General features: G+C 49.6%; 4 protein-coding genes across 4 annotated transcripts; 1 reads left to right on the forward strand and 3 right to left on the reverse strand.

Annotated features, from left to right (window-relative positions):
- Positions 1–472: 472 nt before the first annotated feature.
- Positions 473–1,752, reverse strand: PFICI_02556 (uncharacterized protein; the record flags this gene model as incomplete). The annotated part of the gene is made up of 2 exons (XM_007831137.1): positions 473–1,536; positions 1,596–1,752. 2 exons carry the CDS (start codon positions 1,750–1,752, stop codon positions 473–475), a joined length of 1,221 nt encoding a protein of 406 aa, XP_007829328.1.
- A 6,659-nt stretch (positions 1,753–8,411) lies between these two features.
- On the forward strand, positions 8,412–9,671 carry PFICI_02557 (uncharacterized protein; the record flags this gene model as incomplete). Its single annotated transcript, XM_007831138.1, has 4 exons — positions 8,412–8,654; positions 8,711–8,982; positions 9,040–9,361; positions 9,429–9,671. The coding sequence occupies 4 exons, from the start codon at positions 8,412–8,414 to the stop codon at positions 9,669–9,671; spliced, it is 1,080 nt and encodes a 359-aa protein (XP_007829329.1).
- Positions 9,672–11,915: 2,244 nt separating this feature from the next.
- PFICI_02558 (uncharacterized protein) lies at positions 11,916–13,222 on the reverse strand (the record flags this gene model as incomplete). The annotated part of the gene is made up of 3 exons (XM_007831139.1): positions 11,916–12,269; positions 12,333–13,132; positions 13,192–13,222. The coding sequence occupies 3 exons, from the start codon at positions 13,220–13,222 to the stop codon at positions 11,916–11,918; spliced, it is 1,185 nt and encodes a 394-aa protein (XP_007829330.1).
- A 1,814-nt stretch (positions 13,223–15,036) lies between these two features.
- Positions 15,037–16,794, reverse strand: PFICI_02559 (uncharacterized protein; the record flags this gene model as incomplete). Its single annotated transcript, XM_007831140.1, has 4 exons — positions 15,037–16,082; positions 16,137–16,469; positions 16,525–16,675; positions 16,732–16,794. The coding sequence occupies 4 exons, from the start codon at positions 16,792–16,794 to the stop codon at positions 15,037–15,039; spliced, it is 1,593 nt and encodes a 530-aa protein (XP_007829331.1).
- Positions 16,795–17,523: the final 729 nt, after the last annotated feature.

Raw genomic sequence — 17,523 nt, forward strand, 5'->3', positions numbered from 1 at the left:
TTTGGACTTCTGTTTCCTGTTGTAAATGTTGATTTTGTGACTATACTGACAACCAACAATACCAAAGATAAAATACATGCTGAGAGTAGAGAAGAAAATTGGTATCTCGGTGTATTCCGGGCTCGCAAATGCTGCAATTGTAAATGCGATTGATTTTATTCCTTCTTGTTTTCGTGCCCCATGTATACTACCTATCCAACCTGGGTATGTACACAGCCGACAAGAATGTGAGAGAAATATAATGTTTGTAAGAAAAAGATAAATAAGTGAGTTCCTTGTACCAAGCGCCACGCAGCCCATATTAAAGAGAGACAAGGAAATAAAGGCAAAGTAAAGGCAAATTTTGAGCCGTGTAGAACCCTGAGAGTAAATACCCCATACAAAGTCCCACCAAATGAAATTCGTGAAATTGAGACAAAGAAGAGAAGAGAGACTGTGAAGTCGTCGATTTCGATTTTCTAGTGGTTCGTAATCATGCGTTCCCTTCGGGCCGGAGGGACAAGCCTTGGCTGCCGCTTATATCGGCGCCGTGCTCCAAGAGCACCGAGACCATGTCGGTGCGGCCCAAGATCACGGCGCGTTGTAGTGCCGTGTATCCAGAGTTGTCCTTGGCATTGATTGATATGTCGTATCGCTGCAAGAGGAGTCTAAGTGTGTCGAATTGACCAGACTCGACTGCGAGATGTAGTAGAGGTGCACCAGTTGTCCCCGGCGGGCTGCGGCTGCCGGGTTGTGGTTTTACATCAAACATTGACCAAGAAGCGCTTGGGTTCGACTCGGGAGGGGTCGGATAAGCGGCTGTGGGCGTCATATCGTCAAGCGAGAAAGTGTTGTCAGGGATTGGAAGAGTGAGATCCTCCGGGTTGGTATACAAATGAAAAGCGGCGGGAGAAAGCGCCAGTAAAGAGTTTTGGCTGTTGTGGTGATCGAGCATAAATTGTGCCGGGGATGGAGACATGCCCGGTACTTGAAGTGAGTCGGACCGCTCGCTTCTGGAAGCGTTCGACCACGACGAGGATGGGCTATCGCATCTGGTAAACAGGGGCGGATTGCTGCTGCTTCTTAGATGCTGGTTGTGGAGCTGTGACGACGAGATATGAACATTGGACGTTGATACAGCCCGATTTCTGAGAGCTCCAGGTGAAGAAGCCATGAATTCGTCGGCGCCGCTCAAGGAAGGAAAGTAGGACTCGGGCTCGAAGCTCATCGGATGCTCTCCATCGGTAGTGAGTCCGAGACCGCGCAGGTCGTCCTCGTGAGGAGTGTTCTGTGACCATACTGGGTAATATCCTCCCATCCATTCCGGCCCAGAAGTTGTTATCGAGGGGGGCGGAGAGGCGAGGTCAGCTGAGAAAGCCCTATCGGGGTTGGCTGGTGTACTCCGACCAGAGGCAGAAGATTCCCTTGCCGAATTGTCTGCGTTTGAAGATGTGGTGGAAGCGGCGTCAGAGTTTGAAGGTTCCTGTGCTTCTTGCAACTTCTGCAATTGTTTCTTGAGACGTTCAACCTCTTTCGTTCTGTCACGCATGTTTCGGCCTAAGCAAATGGGATTAGTATTGATGAGAGCTGATCGATGGAAGCTAGAGCCTACTAACGGTATGCTCTCTGTGCAAGACGGTTCTGGATCTTCCTCCTCTCTGCAGCATCGGGGAGGTTCCTCCAGTCCTCATCAGGTTTCATGAGATCGGCGTACGATATCGATTGCGGACGTCCGCAACGACTCGGCGTAGATGATTGTGTGTTATTCGACATTATGCTATAAGCCGACTGTTGCCGGTGGGTATGTGGTTTAGGCTATCAACAGTGAGGATGCTCAATGGTATCGGACGATCCTTGGAGCTTTCGAGGCGAGGAGAGGTCAATTGATGAATGGTCAATGCCAAGGAAAGATATGACGGTGATGTTGAGTTGCGAGGATGATCTGCTGAGCCGAGAAGACTGACAAGTTGAGGGGTGAAGCTTGAGGATATATCCAGTTGAAAATAATCTGATTATGGACGGCCAAATGCAGGAACAGGACTTGGGGATTGTTGGATAAGTATAATCACAGTAAGAGAAAAAGACCCTGGTTCCTTGGAATCCTGACCGTTGGAGCAGAGGCTTGCCCAGCTTGAGCTCTAGCTTGGCCCAAAATAACATCGAGGTTAGATTTGCTGATGAGATGCCCACCCCTCCAGCCTGGCCTAACAGCCAGCTGCGAGAGCGGCCAGTGCCACTGTGAGAGAATGGCCCTACGGCTCAGCTGAATAGACCAATGCGGACTGCGGCGGACTGGCCGCCAGTGAATACGCCCACGGCAGCCCGGCTCTCATGCCCTGGAGAAAGCGTGGCAGGTCAAGGTTCACACCAGAGAGCAAATGGCGGAGATCCACCCACCGTAAGCCTGGTCAGCCGGGTCAAGACAAGTGGGAATTGGAATGTAGTGCCAAAGATGCTGTGACGCGGTCACGGAGGAGACGAAGGAGTGCAAGTGCTAATGAGCTCTCGACCGATTTGGTTTAGCGGCAGGGTTATAGGAACATGGGATATATTTGAATTTCGCTACATCGCGCACTATATCCAAGTACAGGCAGAGAGACAGTAAAACGTACCCGAACCTGCTTTGTGATGAAATTCTGGCGGGCATGTAACCTGCCTGCAGTGACCACAAACGTGCATAGCACATGGCAGTATAGTAGACAAGGAAACATTGTTTCATCGCCGTTTGCCACGTTCCTGTATATGCAGGCCACAACAACGTGGTGCTGTCTAGGAACAAGCCATGCATGCCATGATGCTATGAGGGGCGAGCGAGCGTGAGCCAGTGTTCTTCAGTCAGTGCATTGTAGGCCTAGCAAGTAGACGAGGGTTCGGCGCCCATGCTGCCTCGAGCATCCATAAGCTCTTTGATGGAGAGCCAAAACGGAATACGTTAGGCTAGATCGGTATCCCCAAAATAAACTGACGACGACGATGAGAGATCGCGATTACTTGAGCATTGACCATTGTTACTCGGAGAATTTTCAACGTGGAGCAGCTGTCCCTTAGTTGCACTGTGTTGCGATCTTGGAGTAGGACATCTAAGGCCGTGCCTCAATCTCTTCTCCTCTTCTGGGGGCAAGTGCCATGTAATACGTGCGTGGGAATGATCTTGCTTACCAGTTTCATCTTGTCGATGCGGTTGCAAATGTTCGGTATCGCGTCTCAGCCAGTACGAGCGGGGGCCCTTACGGCCTTCAGTGGCTCTCCATCTATATGCGCCGCACTAACGCAGCCAATTTTGGTATGTTTTGGCGAGATCCTCCGCCATAATAAGCCGCAACCCCCAATTTTGTCTACCTTTTTGCCAACACATCGTTGATATCGAACATGGTGAGCTTGGGGGAGAAAAATGCTTCACTGCCCTCTTGCGACTGAAATATCTTTGAACGTCTCCAATCGCTAGATGAAGTAAAAATTGAATGTGTATCCTCGAGGCCCAGCCCTTCATAATCAAGCGTCCTTGGCTAAAGGAAGGACTGCTTTGTGCGTATAGCCTCTAAGCGCAAGCTATCAGTTCGATTGCTTGGCACGTATTCGGAACCGTGCGAAAGGAAGGATCTCCGGCTAAAATCTCCAGCATCTCGAATTTAGCAAGACGAATCATCTGATATCCAGCAGTCTCTTCTCTCCGGTGCCCAGCAGGCTACGGGAGACGGTGAATGCTTGACTTGATTTTGTTGTTGGTAATCCTTTTTCGGCAAGCTTCATCTCCTAGCAAAAGCACGAGCATCAATACAGGGCACAACGATTGCGCAACGCTCGTCGATCTCTACCTTACTGGGCCGGATCCTTTCCGCACTTTGGCATAGAAAACAAGGTCGACAAAATGACTGTATCCTTACTATGGTTCTTAAAACACACACAATCGCGGGGATCTGGAGTCTCTCTGCGACCAGGTCCGGATGCGGCCGGCTGCGCAATCTTCCAGCGAGATCCTGATGCATACAAAAAAGGTTTTCCAATTCGAGTGTAGCTTCACAGAACATTTGTTTTCATTCCATCTGCAAACCCTTGCCATCCGTCAAACACTGGCCAGCGCTCTATGGGCAAAGATCGTCCAGCTAAAGCTACCCATTCGGGTACCGTACACTGGCTGTCAGGCCAATGAGGTGAATTAAGCCTAGGAGCCCTTAGCTACCCTGCTGTAGCTCTGGCAGATCCATCGCCTCCACTAGGGATGTAACCTCGAGTTGAGGCGGAATGACCAGGAGAAGAAAAAGCACAACGCTTGTAAGCATGTTTGTAGCTTTCAGATGCGGTTCTAGGACTAGGGGTCTTCTCAGGGCTCGGGCCATCCTTTTCAGTACCGATTTGGTGGCGCAAACTATGATAGATCTCTACTAAACTGTGAGCATCAATAATACGACATATACCATCGAAAACTAACAGTGATGTGTGTGTGTTTCCATCACCTATACGTGATCGTCGCCAGACACTAGCTAGCAGTATAGTCGATCCGCTACTGCTAGCTCTTAACGACGTGCTGGTATCTAGCGGTTCACCCTGATCCCCGGAGGCTCTTTGATTCGGGGCTTGGCATTTAGTGTTCGCAAGCATTCGCTCCTCTCCCTCCGCCCATACAAACTTGATCGCCGCCCTCCATGATCGAGAAAGCGCCTGCTGCAGACAATGCGGGGGCTAGCTAGCTGACAGATTCTCAAGGTCTTGAGATGAGTAAACCAAAACAAAAGGACGTATTTCCCATCCAATCAGTGAATACTGTGGCTTGCAGGAAATGTTTCTATTTCCGTACCAAGCTGCCAAGGGCCTCGAGATGTAAACATTCATCCTTGCCTCCACGTGCAGGCGTACCTTTCGTACCCTTTTTCTGTTCTCTGGCGTGCTTCCTTCCCACAACCCACCGCAGAATAGGATTGCACACGAGTATTTCCCCGGGCAGCGAAAGCACTGGCCTCAGCTTGATCGTAGTGCATGCGAGCTAGAATTGCGGCTTGGTAACGTTTGAAAGCTCCACTGGCACTTTCGGACACGATCCGCACGGCCCTAGGAGGAGCTCGATTTCATACCTACATTTTACCAGGTACCTAGGTAACCTAGAGCGCTGTCTATACACATGGTGTATAATTACATGTTACTCCCTCGAGCGAGCATGATATGATATATAAAAATACAAGGGCTTCATTTGCTGCATTAAGAAACAAATAATTACCAACTTGAAGATAAATTCCATTTGTCAAATACTGATCATGTTTACGATTCGAGATATGATTTTCGCTCCAGCTGCGTCGTGACAAGCTACAGCCAAGACAAGATGGATTATGTACGTAAAACCAAGAAGACTTTTGGCCCAAAAGGGAGGGCGCAAGGCCACGTGGTAATGAGAGGAACAGCTTCTCCCAGGGCCAATCATGTCCTTTACATAACATAAAGTTGAGACCACAAGTAAGCATTGTACCGGATCCTTGGGTGAGCAAACCCGCCAAGATCGCCTTTGAGGCGCAAGTTATGTGCCTATTCCAAGATACGCTGCTTAGGTCATCTCTAGTTATTGTTATCTCGGGCACATGTGGGCGGAAAATTGTTACCGCTAGCGTTCATTATCAGTGAGTCTCATTCGCTCATAGCAATCATTGTGCACTTAGGATCGATGTGTTGTTCAACCCCAGATTAGATCCTCGGGCTGAATGAACTACACACTACGAGGTAGGCGTACCCGCTAAGCCCACAAAAGTCGGCGAGGCCCTACTGCAGTTTTTGGCGTTTCATAAAGGCTCTGAGTAAGCTGGCTGGTGCAACGTCATTGAAGTTAAATACTTTGCTTTGGAATATCTTGCAAAAGAGGTAGCAATATGGTTAGTAGCTTAGTAGACAAGATCCCAAAAGTCCCGCTGAAACGAAGATTGCTAGAAAGCTTGGCTGGAGGCGATGGCGATGCCGACTAGCCGCTTCCTCTGTAGGATTCTTATCCGATCGATCAGCGTGATCAGCATGGCGAGACACACAAAGAGTTCCAATTGAGATCTAGGCTGGCGGTTGGCTCTTGTAGCAATGCATATATTGTGACACATGGAGATATTGGGTTGCAGATCACTTGGTGCAAGGTGGTCAGCGTAGTGCTTGGCTATAGATATCCGCTCCCACGTGGTTTATCTATGTCCTGTCTTACTGATACGTTTTATAGGTCTTGGCGATACGGGCTTTGGTTTTTGTTACGACTTTTGAACTGTCCTGTAATCGGGAGGTAGATAACACGGCGGGACATGCCTCTGTAACTGTAACGAATTCGGCCACTGGGCAAAAGTCCGTTCATGGGGGTTCGGTTCCGACTTGAGGCACTTAAAAGACGCGGTCCCGAAACCACATGGGCCTGGGTGATTCCCCATTTTTTTTAACGGGTGGCCAGGTTCCAACTAGATTTCTGGTCTCGAATGGCCGTTGCGTTGTGGCAAATATCCCGGACCACGGTCGGATGCCGACATTGATCCCATCGCCATGTTAGGCAAAATTTCGCGGGATGATAACGGATGGCGGAGTGGACGCGCGATTGCTTCAAGTCGACCCTGGACGGTGCGTTGCCTTGGGCATGTCGTGGGCAAAAGGTGATGCAGTGGGATCTAATTGCCTTCCCTTCGCAATCTTTTCCCCCACCTATCACATCAATAATAAAAAAAGACTTGTTGATTAATTCTCATCATACGATGGCTCGCATATTAGAAAGATCCATCTGCATCTCGCGCATATAAATGTCTGCTTCAGTATCTACAGATTTATCGAGTTTACTGCAATTTACTATGAACCAATTGCGTCACAGCAGTAATACCTCTAGCTATCCTACAAGAGTTCTGCAGTATACTCGTCGATCACTGTGGAGTTGATGGGTCAGCACGCACTGACAACCAAGATCACGTTGAGTAATACAAGGTGAATGGCAAGTCTAAAAGAGTCCAGGGCATTCGGGTGCTACCTAAGCTGGGGGGCATCCGGGGCTTTTCGAAGACTTTCAATGCTCCACCAAGGGAGAAACGGCCCTATCATGTTGAGAGGGCCCCTGTCTGTCTAGCAACAAAAGAAGAGACAGACGGGCTAGGAATCAGATCCTACCTGTCTGTTTGAACCATCTAGGTGGCCGGCATGCATCAAGCCTCGCGGGTTGCGACGCCCAAATGGCTTGGATGCTGCCTTCTCTTTGGCTGGACGCGGAATAGAGTTGTCTAGGGCCATTCAAATCAGTGTGCTGCGTTACATCGTCGTGATTCCTTCAGAAGCTACCCTAGTAAGGCGGTGACTTCTGGCCAGAGGGACAGCCAGCAGACAAGAACAATTTGAGGCTGACCTAGTCTAGCACTCATTTCACAGTAATATTCCTTTGATGCAGAGGACTGACTGACTGACCGACTGCTTTGTGCGCAGGGAGAGAACGATCTATCTGTCTGGGCATTGTGTCAAAGGTACTTTGGTATAGCTTGGAAAAAATGCTTGCATGTCGATAAAGTACGAAGCTGAACTGTGAAAGAAAGGGTACGTGAAGTGGCTGTCAAGGAAGCAGGAATGTCAAAATGCTTCAGGTACAGACAATCAAAAGACGAATCTATCGCGAGACTGTCCTGTGAAAGGCTGAGCTGAAGGTTCGGTGTTGGAACCAACACTAGCTCAGCTGAAAGCCACTGGTGACAGCGTTATGGTAGTGGGACATTTCAGTGTCTGCCCCTGTGAAGGCTGGGGCGCAGCAGCACAATTCACAGCGCACACAGCATGATATAGCACGAAACGCATGAGAGCCCTGAGTGCAGTGCCGTCCGTGTCCATTCTGTGCCGCCCAGTGTATCATGCCCACGCGCCAGCAGCCACAGAGAATTCGTAATGGTCGCACCGTTGAGGTGCATTATTGATTCTAAGTTAAGCATCCCGCCGATTTGTCGTTGAGTCAATGGGTTATGTCGGCCAGGCAAGAAAGGTTCCATTGTCGCTGCAGCACTAGAAGCATGCTTACATAGTACATCATGAGTGGGCATTTATTATAGTAAGTCGCCCAGCTCGAAACACGCAATTCTCAAAGTGATTCGTCTCGGCATCACTCACTAGATCCTGTCCACTGGAGATCTTCTCTTGGCCTTTACTGGTTTCTCCTTGGCTTTCTTCTCATAGAACTATACTTTAGACGCGATAATTTCCATCATTTCTGGTTTCGAATATCTCCATCATCAACACAACAATCATCTCCATACTCCAAAGCTGCAACTACAGGCAACCATTTAAAGCAAGCCTTTCATTGGAGCTTTGTGAGCCACACACACCCCCATTGGTTTCGGTTATACACTATAGAGCAAAGATCATCGCATCCATATAATCTTATTTGCTGGTTTCCCCGCGTCTCGAGCAAAACCGACAACACTCTTGTCACAAGGGCTGCCTTCTTTCGACAGATCGCAATGTCTTCCATCCCTCACCTTGTCGCCGTCACGGCCACCAAGGTCCTCCGCAGAGACGACGACGACAACAGCAACGGCGACTGCTATACTGCCACGCCCGGTCCCAACGGTTACGTCGGTGACCCGAACGCTTGCAATGCCTACTACAACTACAACCCGCAATATGCGCCCGCCGTGGCCGTAGCTGTACTTTTTGCCATTTTCTTTGGCGCACATCTCTTCCAGGGTATTGCATACAAGAAGGTTGGTTTGACAAAATCTTCTCGAGTATCTCTTCTAGACTAACATGGGCATTCCAGCGTTACACTTGGGTCGTCATCATGGGAGCTTGCTGGGAAATGGTTGCCTTTATCCTGCACTCGGTCGGTAGCAAGAACCAGCAGAATGTCGGCTATGCCACAGCATGGCAGATTCTGTTCTTGCTCGCTCCTCTCTGGATCAACGCCTTTGTCTACATGACTTTTGCTCGCGAGGCCTACTTCTTCCTGCCCGAGGGCGACCGCAGAATCCGCGGCATCAATGCCACTTCTATTGCCAAGTGGTTCGTCGGCGCTGACGTTCTCACCTTTATGTAAGCACAAGAACAGCGTTCCTCTACCCTTGTCTCGATAGCTGACATTTTGCATAGCGTACAAGGTGCTGGTGGTATCATGGCCAGCCCTGGTGCAGGTGCCGAGACCATCAAGACCGGTTTGAACATCTACCTCGCCGGCATGGGTTTCCAGCAGTTCTTTATCCTGCTCTTCCTCTGGCTCATGATCGAGTTCCACATTCGCTGCAACTCCTGGGGACCCAGCGGTGCCGCTTCCTACGGTGCCGGCAAGCGTAACTGGAGACCCCTCCACTATGCTCTATACGCCACTCTGGGCTGCATCACGATTCGTGTCATCTACCGTATTGCTGAGTTCGCCGGTGGCATCAAGCCCTCCAACCCCATCCCCTTCCACGAGGTAAGCCCCACCACCAGTGAAAATATTCCTACTAGTTGAATCCAAACTCTAACCGCTGCGTCTATAGGAGTACTCCTATGCCCTCGACTGTTTCCCCATGATGGTCGCCCTCCTCATCCTCGCCGTCTGGCACCCTGGCCGCTTCCTCGTCGGCCCCGGCAGCGAGTTCCCCAAGCTGTCCAAGGCCCAGAAGAAGCAGGCCAAGGCCGACCGCAAGGCTGCCAAGTACGCCGCCAAGCACGGTGGCAAGGCCGTCCCCGGCCACATTACGGACGAGTACGAGGTCACCGAGTACGGCAGCCGCCAGTAAATGGTCTAGACGAGAGTCATCTGACCGAGGACAAGATCAATTATCAGTGCTAGATGAGGGCTTATACTGTAATGAGGAATGTGTGTGCATTGAGCAAGGCTCAGTGGGGGAATTAAAATACAGGGTGGAATAGATTGGGTTCGGTGAGATTGTGGGTGCTTGGCACTGTGTAGAATGGTACGGGGCTCTGGATAGAGGAGTGTTTCTTTTCTTGGCGTTTTGGTTACATTTCGATATTTAACTATACTCAGTATTCACGTAGTAGGACTTACGAATTTACAATGCATTGGGATAATTCAACGAAGTCAATCTACACTGCCCATGTCCCAACCAAGTCGGAAGCGAGCGTTGCATCAAACAAAGTAGCAAGTTGCACTCACTCTTCACTTCCTCTCCACAGAGTGTGACAAGACATCAAGACAATAGTCTAGGTGACAAGAAGATCATGTAAAATATCCATGCCTGAATGGTATCCCAGCTATCCGGTTGCTTGGTACATGCAAAAATATGCAAGCTGATGGCCCAGAGCCGACCATGGCTAAAAGCTGGCCTTCCGACTACGCCGGTCCATGGGCCGGGTAAGGGTCCTATCAGATCATGTCCACAACCCCGCTCCCACAGGGCATAGGTATTTTTGACGAATCCTGAATCTTCCTTGTAGTATCCCTTGCAGCATCTCTTGATAAGATGTTGATTGGATGAAATGACACAAGTGTAGGACTCGAACTGCATTTTATAACGGAGTAGCTAGTATGTTGTATCATAACACAATGACAGTGTGAATGGTGCATCCTTGAATATTGCAGCTTTAAAAAATCGCCAACCAATTACGCGCGACTTTTCTAAATAGCTAAATACGTAAGTATCTATTTGGTGGCATAAAGTCATGACATTACCTCTCCGACTGGGGTCCGGATAATCTGACTTGCTTGCACTAGTTACAGTACAACTCATGTATGAAGATAGGTCCATGACTTCTACGAACATCATCTTCACTCCTTCGACCGCCGATCATCAGTGTTCCAATTTCACCGATTTCGTTATGTTCCCAAAATATCATAGGTGAATTGCAGTGATGAATTCGGTCATGAATCTTCTCGGACATCATGAACTCGTATCCGTATCAAATTTGCACATAAAACTCAAGATGATATGCTCAGACTTGAGGATCCTGACGAATGCTACAGAGCCATCGTGGAATCCTAGTACGGGAATCCAATTGATCGCGTGCGTCGTTGACTACTTAGGGAACAATGAATTCATACTCGGTGTGTATTTCCACAAGCTATAGGAGATTTCACTTAGTGCCAAATTTGTCGCATTTGTCTGCTATCTCTGCATGTTTTTCTCTCTTGAGTTTAGCTGATCGAACTAACAGTCCTGCGACGAGGTAGATGGCGCCAGCAAGCTATTTGTTGGTACATCGAAAGTGAGTATCACTTTTGATAAATAGGCTAATAACTTAGGGTAGGAGGAGTGTGATCTGTCAGCTTACTTTTTTACCTAGACCAGTATGCCACGTAAGCTGGCCCCCATTGTGGCATAACGCGTTGACTTTTGCTATGGATACTTAGGGACAATTCTCAAATAGGAACAAGGAGGCTTTTCTAGTTTCCTTTGATAGAGTGCTGACAAGCTTGACAATTCGTGAGTCCAAGATATCTTATCGCGTATTCCCATCCGCACAGGCACCGGCTGGTTCTCGTATTCTGATGACTAGAGGATCTCTCATGTTTATGACTTCCAACGTTACTGATGCATGCTATCAAGCAAATGACCTCTGTAACACAATTCGCCCCCTATTGGGCTGCGTATCACTGCCTGCAGGATTGGTTGTGTGTCCATATGTACACATTGTAATATTGCCCCACAAAGTTTGGATGTCTTCAAATCTCCCCCGATCCTGAGTGAATACTTCTTCAGTTGTTTCACAATAGGACGCTCTTGATATAGGAAAAGTCTACAAGGAGTAGTAGTAATTTTCATCGTACATCAGAAATCAAGTGGAAGCTCTATCCAAAGTATACGGAAATCGTTGAATGTCTAAGGTCTATTATCCTAATGAGAATGATGACGCCCAATGTGGGTGTGTAGTTTTGAAGAATGCTATGTATTTAACAAGGACCAATAAAATTACCCCATGCACTATTTGATATTCAAGGTAGGAACTCTGTCAACGCCTAAATTCAGAAATAAGCCATACGCCACATGGAAGCAGATCAAAGCTCAATGAGTCCAGTAGGATCACCCACGGGATAGGTGCACAGCGTTCCACAATCCATCAGAAACGCTCTTGACTGTGCTCATAAGGAGCGACCACTGGCTGCTCACGGCACCAACAGCCGGAGGAGCAGCCGATGGTAGTTGGGGGTAGCCGGTCACCTCCCAGCACCAGTCTTCAGTGTCGGCGGAGTTGCCCCTTTGGATGGAGGCCATGAGTCGCGAGAGCTCAACCAGCTTACCATTACCGGCTTCGGAGCTGCGGAACGAGTACTTCTCTTGTGTGGAAAGCCTCGTGATGCTGCGCACGGGCACGGCTGCAGCAGCTGTACCAACGGCCACGACCTCGTCTAGATTTGAAATCGACGAAAATGGAACCTACAATTCAACACGTTAGTCTATTATCGGGAAGTTATGTTGCAGTAAATCAGTTATGCTTACCTCGCCCTTTTCGACAATCCAGCCCTCGCGCTCCGCCAACCTGACCATGCTGTCACTCGTAGTGCTAGCAATTGCATTCTCCGTTTGAGGAACAATGAGGACGTCCTTGCCGTCGCTGCGCATCTTGTGGCCCAGGAACCCACTGGTGGAGAACTCCTCAATCAGGGTGCGGGTGGCGCTGTCCAGGTGCAGCGTGATGCCAAACCCCATCTCCTTGGCCTTGGCCGCATGCCGCCAGACAGGTGCGTAGTTGCCGCCAACCTTGTAGCCTCCCATGCCGCGAGGCGCGGCGCGGTCAAAGTCCTCGAGTACGACGCCGTCAATGGCCGCGGATCCGTGGTATGGGCGCGTGGGCTGCACATAGACGGCCAGGATTACCTCCTCGGGTGGAGCGAGAGCCAGACGGGTCGAGGCGCCGAATAGCACGGGTCGAATGTATAGGTACGCCTCCTCGCCAGCGGGGGGCACGAATTCGGCATTGTGTGCCACTGCCAGCCGCAGGCACTCGAGAAAGAGGTCCTCGGATGGCGCCGGTAGAGAGACAGAGCCAGCGGACCGCTGCATGCGTGCCGCGTGGAATCGGGGCCGGAACACGGTGATTTTGTCGCCCTCGGCGCGGAACGCCTTTAGGCCCTCATAGCACTGCTGGCCATAGTTGAGGCCTGGCGAGAGCCCGCTGACGCTAATGTTGGTGTCTGCCACCAGCTTCGGCTCTGTCCACTGGCCCGTCGACAGGTGAAAACGAGTCTCGATGTGGCCATTTACCTCAAGGTCATAGGCGAGGCCAAGTGTCGACCAGTCTACCATGGATGATTAGCAAATGTAGTTTTATACTCGCAAGTTATCGAGGAAATCATACCAATGTCCTTCTTTGCAGCTGGTGCAGACATCTTTGAAATGTCCGAAGGCGAGACAGGGTAAAACGATACAAGACGTCAAGCATGAGTTTCTGCTAGACCGCCCTCAGCCTGCAATGTTCAACAGTGTTTGACAATGCGTGTCTGGTAATAATCAACTTGTATGGGAAATAAATGCGAGTATCTTGTCAAAAGCGAATGTTGATGTCACTCTCAATACTTGTGTTGTTGAATTATGGTATTGATTATAGGATTCTAGATTCTATAGCCTGGCATCACTTATAAACCGTATGTAAAGCGACCAACATTGCAAATATTGCAACCACGCACTGAGATGGTGGTGGCAGTAATGATGACTCTCAACTTACTGGTTTCACTGGGGTTGACAATGGTTCTAGCGGATGATGATGCGACAGAAAAGCGTAATCATGGTGTTATCGAGACGCAATGAGAAGGACTGGACGCCTTTTTGGTGGGCGTGTAGTAAATCACCAACAGTAAGCCCACCATTAGCGAGGACCTTTTGTGGTGACGCCCTAACTACCTGGAGCTGAAGAATTGATTGGACCAATAATGATTTTCCCACTATTCTGAGCATCAAGCAAATCTCTTTAGTTGCGAAAAAGAAAAATTCAAGATCTTTTGTCGTTTGTGGCCTTTTCGTCACTCTTTTTGTCCTTCTCCTAGCAGGTAACAGTCGATGATCTGCTTTTGTTCATTGCAGCTTTCGAGCAAGTCAATCACATCGCAGCGTTTGAGGGGGCGGCACTAATGTAGCCTCCTCATAATGTAGTGTTGTGACTGCTGACTACTAGCGGGACAGCTCCATTTGATGATAATTCAGCGGCATGCCAAAGCCGATTACTTCGTATGAGGTCGGCCGTTGTACAATATTCATGTTCAAAGGAGTGGGAGTTAGCTGCATAATGGCTGCCGCACGGTCCCATGAGCCAGCCTAGGCCAACAAATGCTACAACCCATTTTCAGGGTACCAAAGGGTCCTTGCATGGCCCTAGTTGGAGCTGAACTGAGCTCTGCTCGACACATAAGGTTCGCTGCCAGTCCGACACGCGATCCTTTGATGCAATCCGACGATAGAGTACATACGTAGTGGAGCAAGTGGCTGGACCCGTGGACCTTTCCTCATTCCCTCGAATTGCCCCCGACTCGAGATTCTGAATCATGCTGGATGGACTCTGCCATGAGCTTAGTTACCATGGCATTATTCACAGAAACAAGCCTAAGGCCTATTAAAAGCTGATGAGCAGGATTCTGCACCCCAAAAGTCGGCCGCTTCGTATATGAACAACAAACTACAACATTTTCGTCCTATAGTATATCAAGAGAATGCGTCATGTTGTTTCTAATAAATGCCAAAATTTTGTGGCCGGAATTGCGTTTGTATCAGCATTCAGAACTCGTCCTGTCTGACAGGGCCGTGGATGATCAGGTGTGATACATGGCTGGCAAGGTGTTATCCCTTCCATCAAGGTAATTAGCAGTAAAGCACTCGAGATAATTCAACGAATGGAGACTTTGGAACATTATTTTAGAAAAAGAAGAATAAGAAGAAGCAGAAATTGAGAAGGGTATGTCGAGAAGTACTAGAGTAAAGTATTCGTGAAAGCTGTAACTACAAGGGAAGTAAAACCAAAGCAATCGCCCTAAAACGCCCTTAATCAACAACCCCGCCAAAACAACATGCGCTTCCCAACCATCTACACAACTGCATCGTTTCTACGCGGACTAAAGTCCTATGATACAGATGAAATCTTGTGTGCCTCAACAGAAGATCACCCAGCCGTCAAGATGCATCATTTTTCGAAAACGCTCTCGATTCCTACACTTCAAACGACCTGACGAGGAGCAAATTGGAGCCATGGGCCATTCTTCTGGCAAGTGACGTGATCGTACAGCTGGAACTCGTTGAATCGATGTCTGCCGTGCACAGCTCCCTTCTGTCCGCGTCCGATATTGCCCTTTTCGCCATCAGCAAACTTGAAATCTCCGACGAACAGAATGGTGGCGATTGTGAGCATCATCTCCGTGTTGGCTAGACCCTTGCCAAGACAGCCACGCGCACCGACGGAGAAGGGGTTGAAGACGGATCGGGCGCGCTCAATGCTTCCGGTACCGTCGTCCACCAGCCAGCGTTCGGGGTTGTACTGGAACGGGTCTTTGTAGTATTTGGCGTCGTGGTGGACCGAATAGATGGAAACCCCCGCGTCCATACCGGCGGGCACCTCGCGGGAGTCGACAGTCGCACCGCCGGCCGTGGCCTCGCGCCACAGTGCCGAGCCTACAGGCGGCGACATGCGGAGCGCCTCGTCGATGCAAGCACGTGTGTAGTTACAAGAGGCCAGGGTGGCGCCGAGGCGCACTTCGTCTCGAGTCTTGAACTTGCTGCGCACCTCGGCGGCGGCCTTGGCGTACTCCTCCTTGTTGTCAGCCAGGTAGAAAAGGACTGAGGCAAAGGCAGTCGACGACGTGTCCGAACCGGCTACGATCAGAGTGGACGACTCGGCGGCAATCTCATCGGGTTGGAACCCCTCGCCAGTCTCGGGATCTTTGGCTGCTGCGAGGTTGGCAAAGACGTCGGCATCGTCACTGGTCGCGGAATGGATGTCAATCGAGGTTGTCTTGCCCTTTTCCAGACGGTCCTTGACAACGCGCAGAACGAACTTGACGAAACGGTTGCGCGCGACAATGGCATCACGGAATATGTACTTGTCGATCTTCATTGCTGCGAACTTGGGGAATTGGATCAAGGCCCCCATACGAACGTTCGATCGGTCGATTGTCTCAACCACATAGCGGAAGCGCTCATTGCCCAGCAAGTTGTATTTGGCACCGAAAACTACATCGGCCATGATATCAAAGGAGAGATAATTGCCTGGTCCTGTTGTCAGTGGCCTGATATCGAAGGAAACCTCCCTTCATTACTTACACCACTTGGCCATATCCTTTGGCTCGCTCCAGTTGTCGGCCCCATCGTTGTCAGAGGCAGGGAAAGCAAGGTCACAGAACTTGTTGATATGGTTTGCGATTCTGTGTTCATATCCTCGCTGAGCTTTCTCCGAAACTCCCTGGGCCATGATTCTGCGTCTTCGGGAATGGTCCTTTCCCCCACGAATAGTCAGCGTGTTGGGAGCTCGGTGAACCATTGGTGCGTATCCTTGAGACTTGAGGAACTTGGGTGCGGCAGTGAGGCTGTAAATGTCCCGAAGACCTTCGGCAGTGTTGAACATCAACTTGTTCGGGCCGTATCGGACATAGTCACCTGCGACAGTCAGCTGCTTGCTCGCTCACTCCGACATGTCTGTTTTCAAACGAACCATATTTCTGGTGCGACCTCCACATGTCCAGATGAATATCTCCTTTCCAGCCATGGTAAGACGCATACGCATTGGTGAACTTGGCCAGGAATGGACCCGGGTATCTTGCCAGCGGATGAAGAAAAGCGAGGTAAAACAACCTTGTCAGCAGCTGTAAACAATATCAGCCAAGTCAAGTATCAGTACTTGGAGGTCAATTTCACATACATAAGTGGCTGCAATACCGACACAGGCCAGCACAGCTGTATGTCCTAGTGATGAAGAGGCCATGGCCGCGACAATCACCTGCGTTGGCATTGCACGAGCCAAAACAAAGCAAAAAGTCGTTGAGTGAACAACAAGAAGGGTTAATTTAGATGATCGGTGATGCAACAGGCAATTCCCTTTGGTCGAGGCTGGTATCTCTCTCTTAGGGTCGGTCAGTCAACCACTGCTGATTTACATATCACCTCAATTGCAGCGGCGGTTTAGTGGCATATATTTGAGACTACAGCGTGCCTAATCACTCCGGGCTTTCACATGGCCTCCACGGTCAGTCTCTCGCCTCGTGATGGCAAGACCAAGTGGAATGTTTATGGGCCGTTCATGAACCAAATTCGTACAGATTACTATGGTTTTTCTTCTTCGCTTAATATGTCGCTGGTGGGTGTTTGTGTTGCTGAGAAACAGTAAGCAGCTCCAATGACAGCCGAGTGTCACAGAATGGACCCCGCTGGTTTTTGCTGGACAGGCCGCTAATCGACCACTGCTACAGTGACTACAATGCGCTACCAGGCCGATGAAACTCCTCAGCCGACCGACGCCCTAGAATATTCAGCTGAGTGAAGCACTATTCTGGGATAGGCGGGCGCACTAAGCAATGGCCATGGATGATACCATCGCCGTGAGCAAAAAAGGCTTTATGCCCATGGCCTTGCCAATGATTCTCCCTTTTCAACATACGATCTAGCATCATTCCATTCGTCGTCATCCTCTTCACTCACTCTATCACTGCATCTC

This window comes from Pestalotiopsis fici (assembly GCF_000516985.1).
Source record: "Pestalotiopsis fici W106-1 unplaced genomic scaffold PFICI_Scf_2, whole genome shotgun sequence".
Classification (NCBI taxonomy): Eukaryota; Fungi; Ascomycota; class Sordariomycetes; order Amphisphaeriales; family Sporocadaceae; genus Pestalotiopsis; species Pestalotiopsis fici.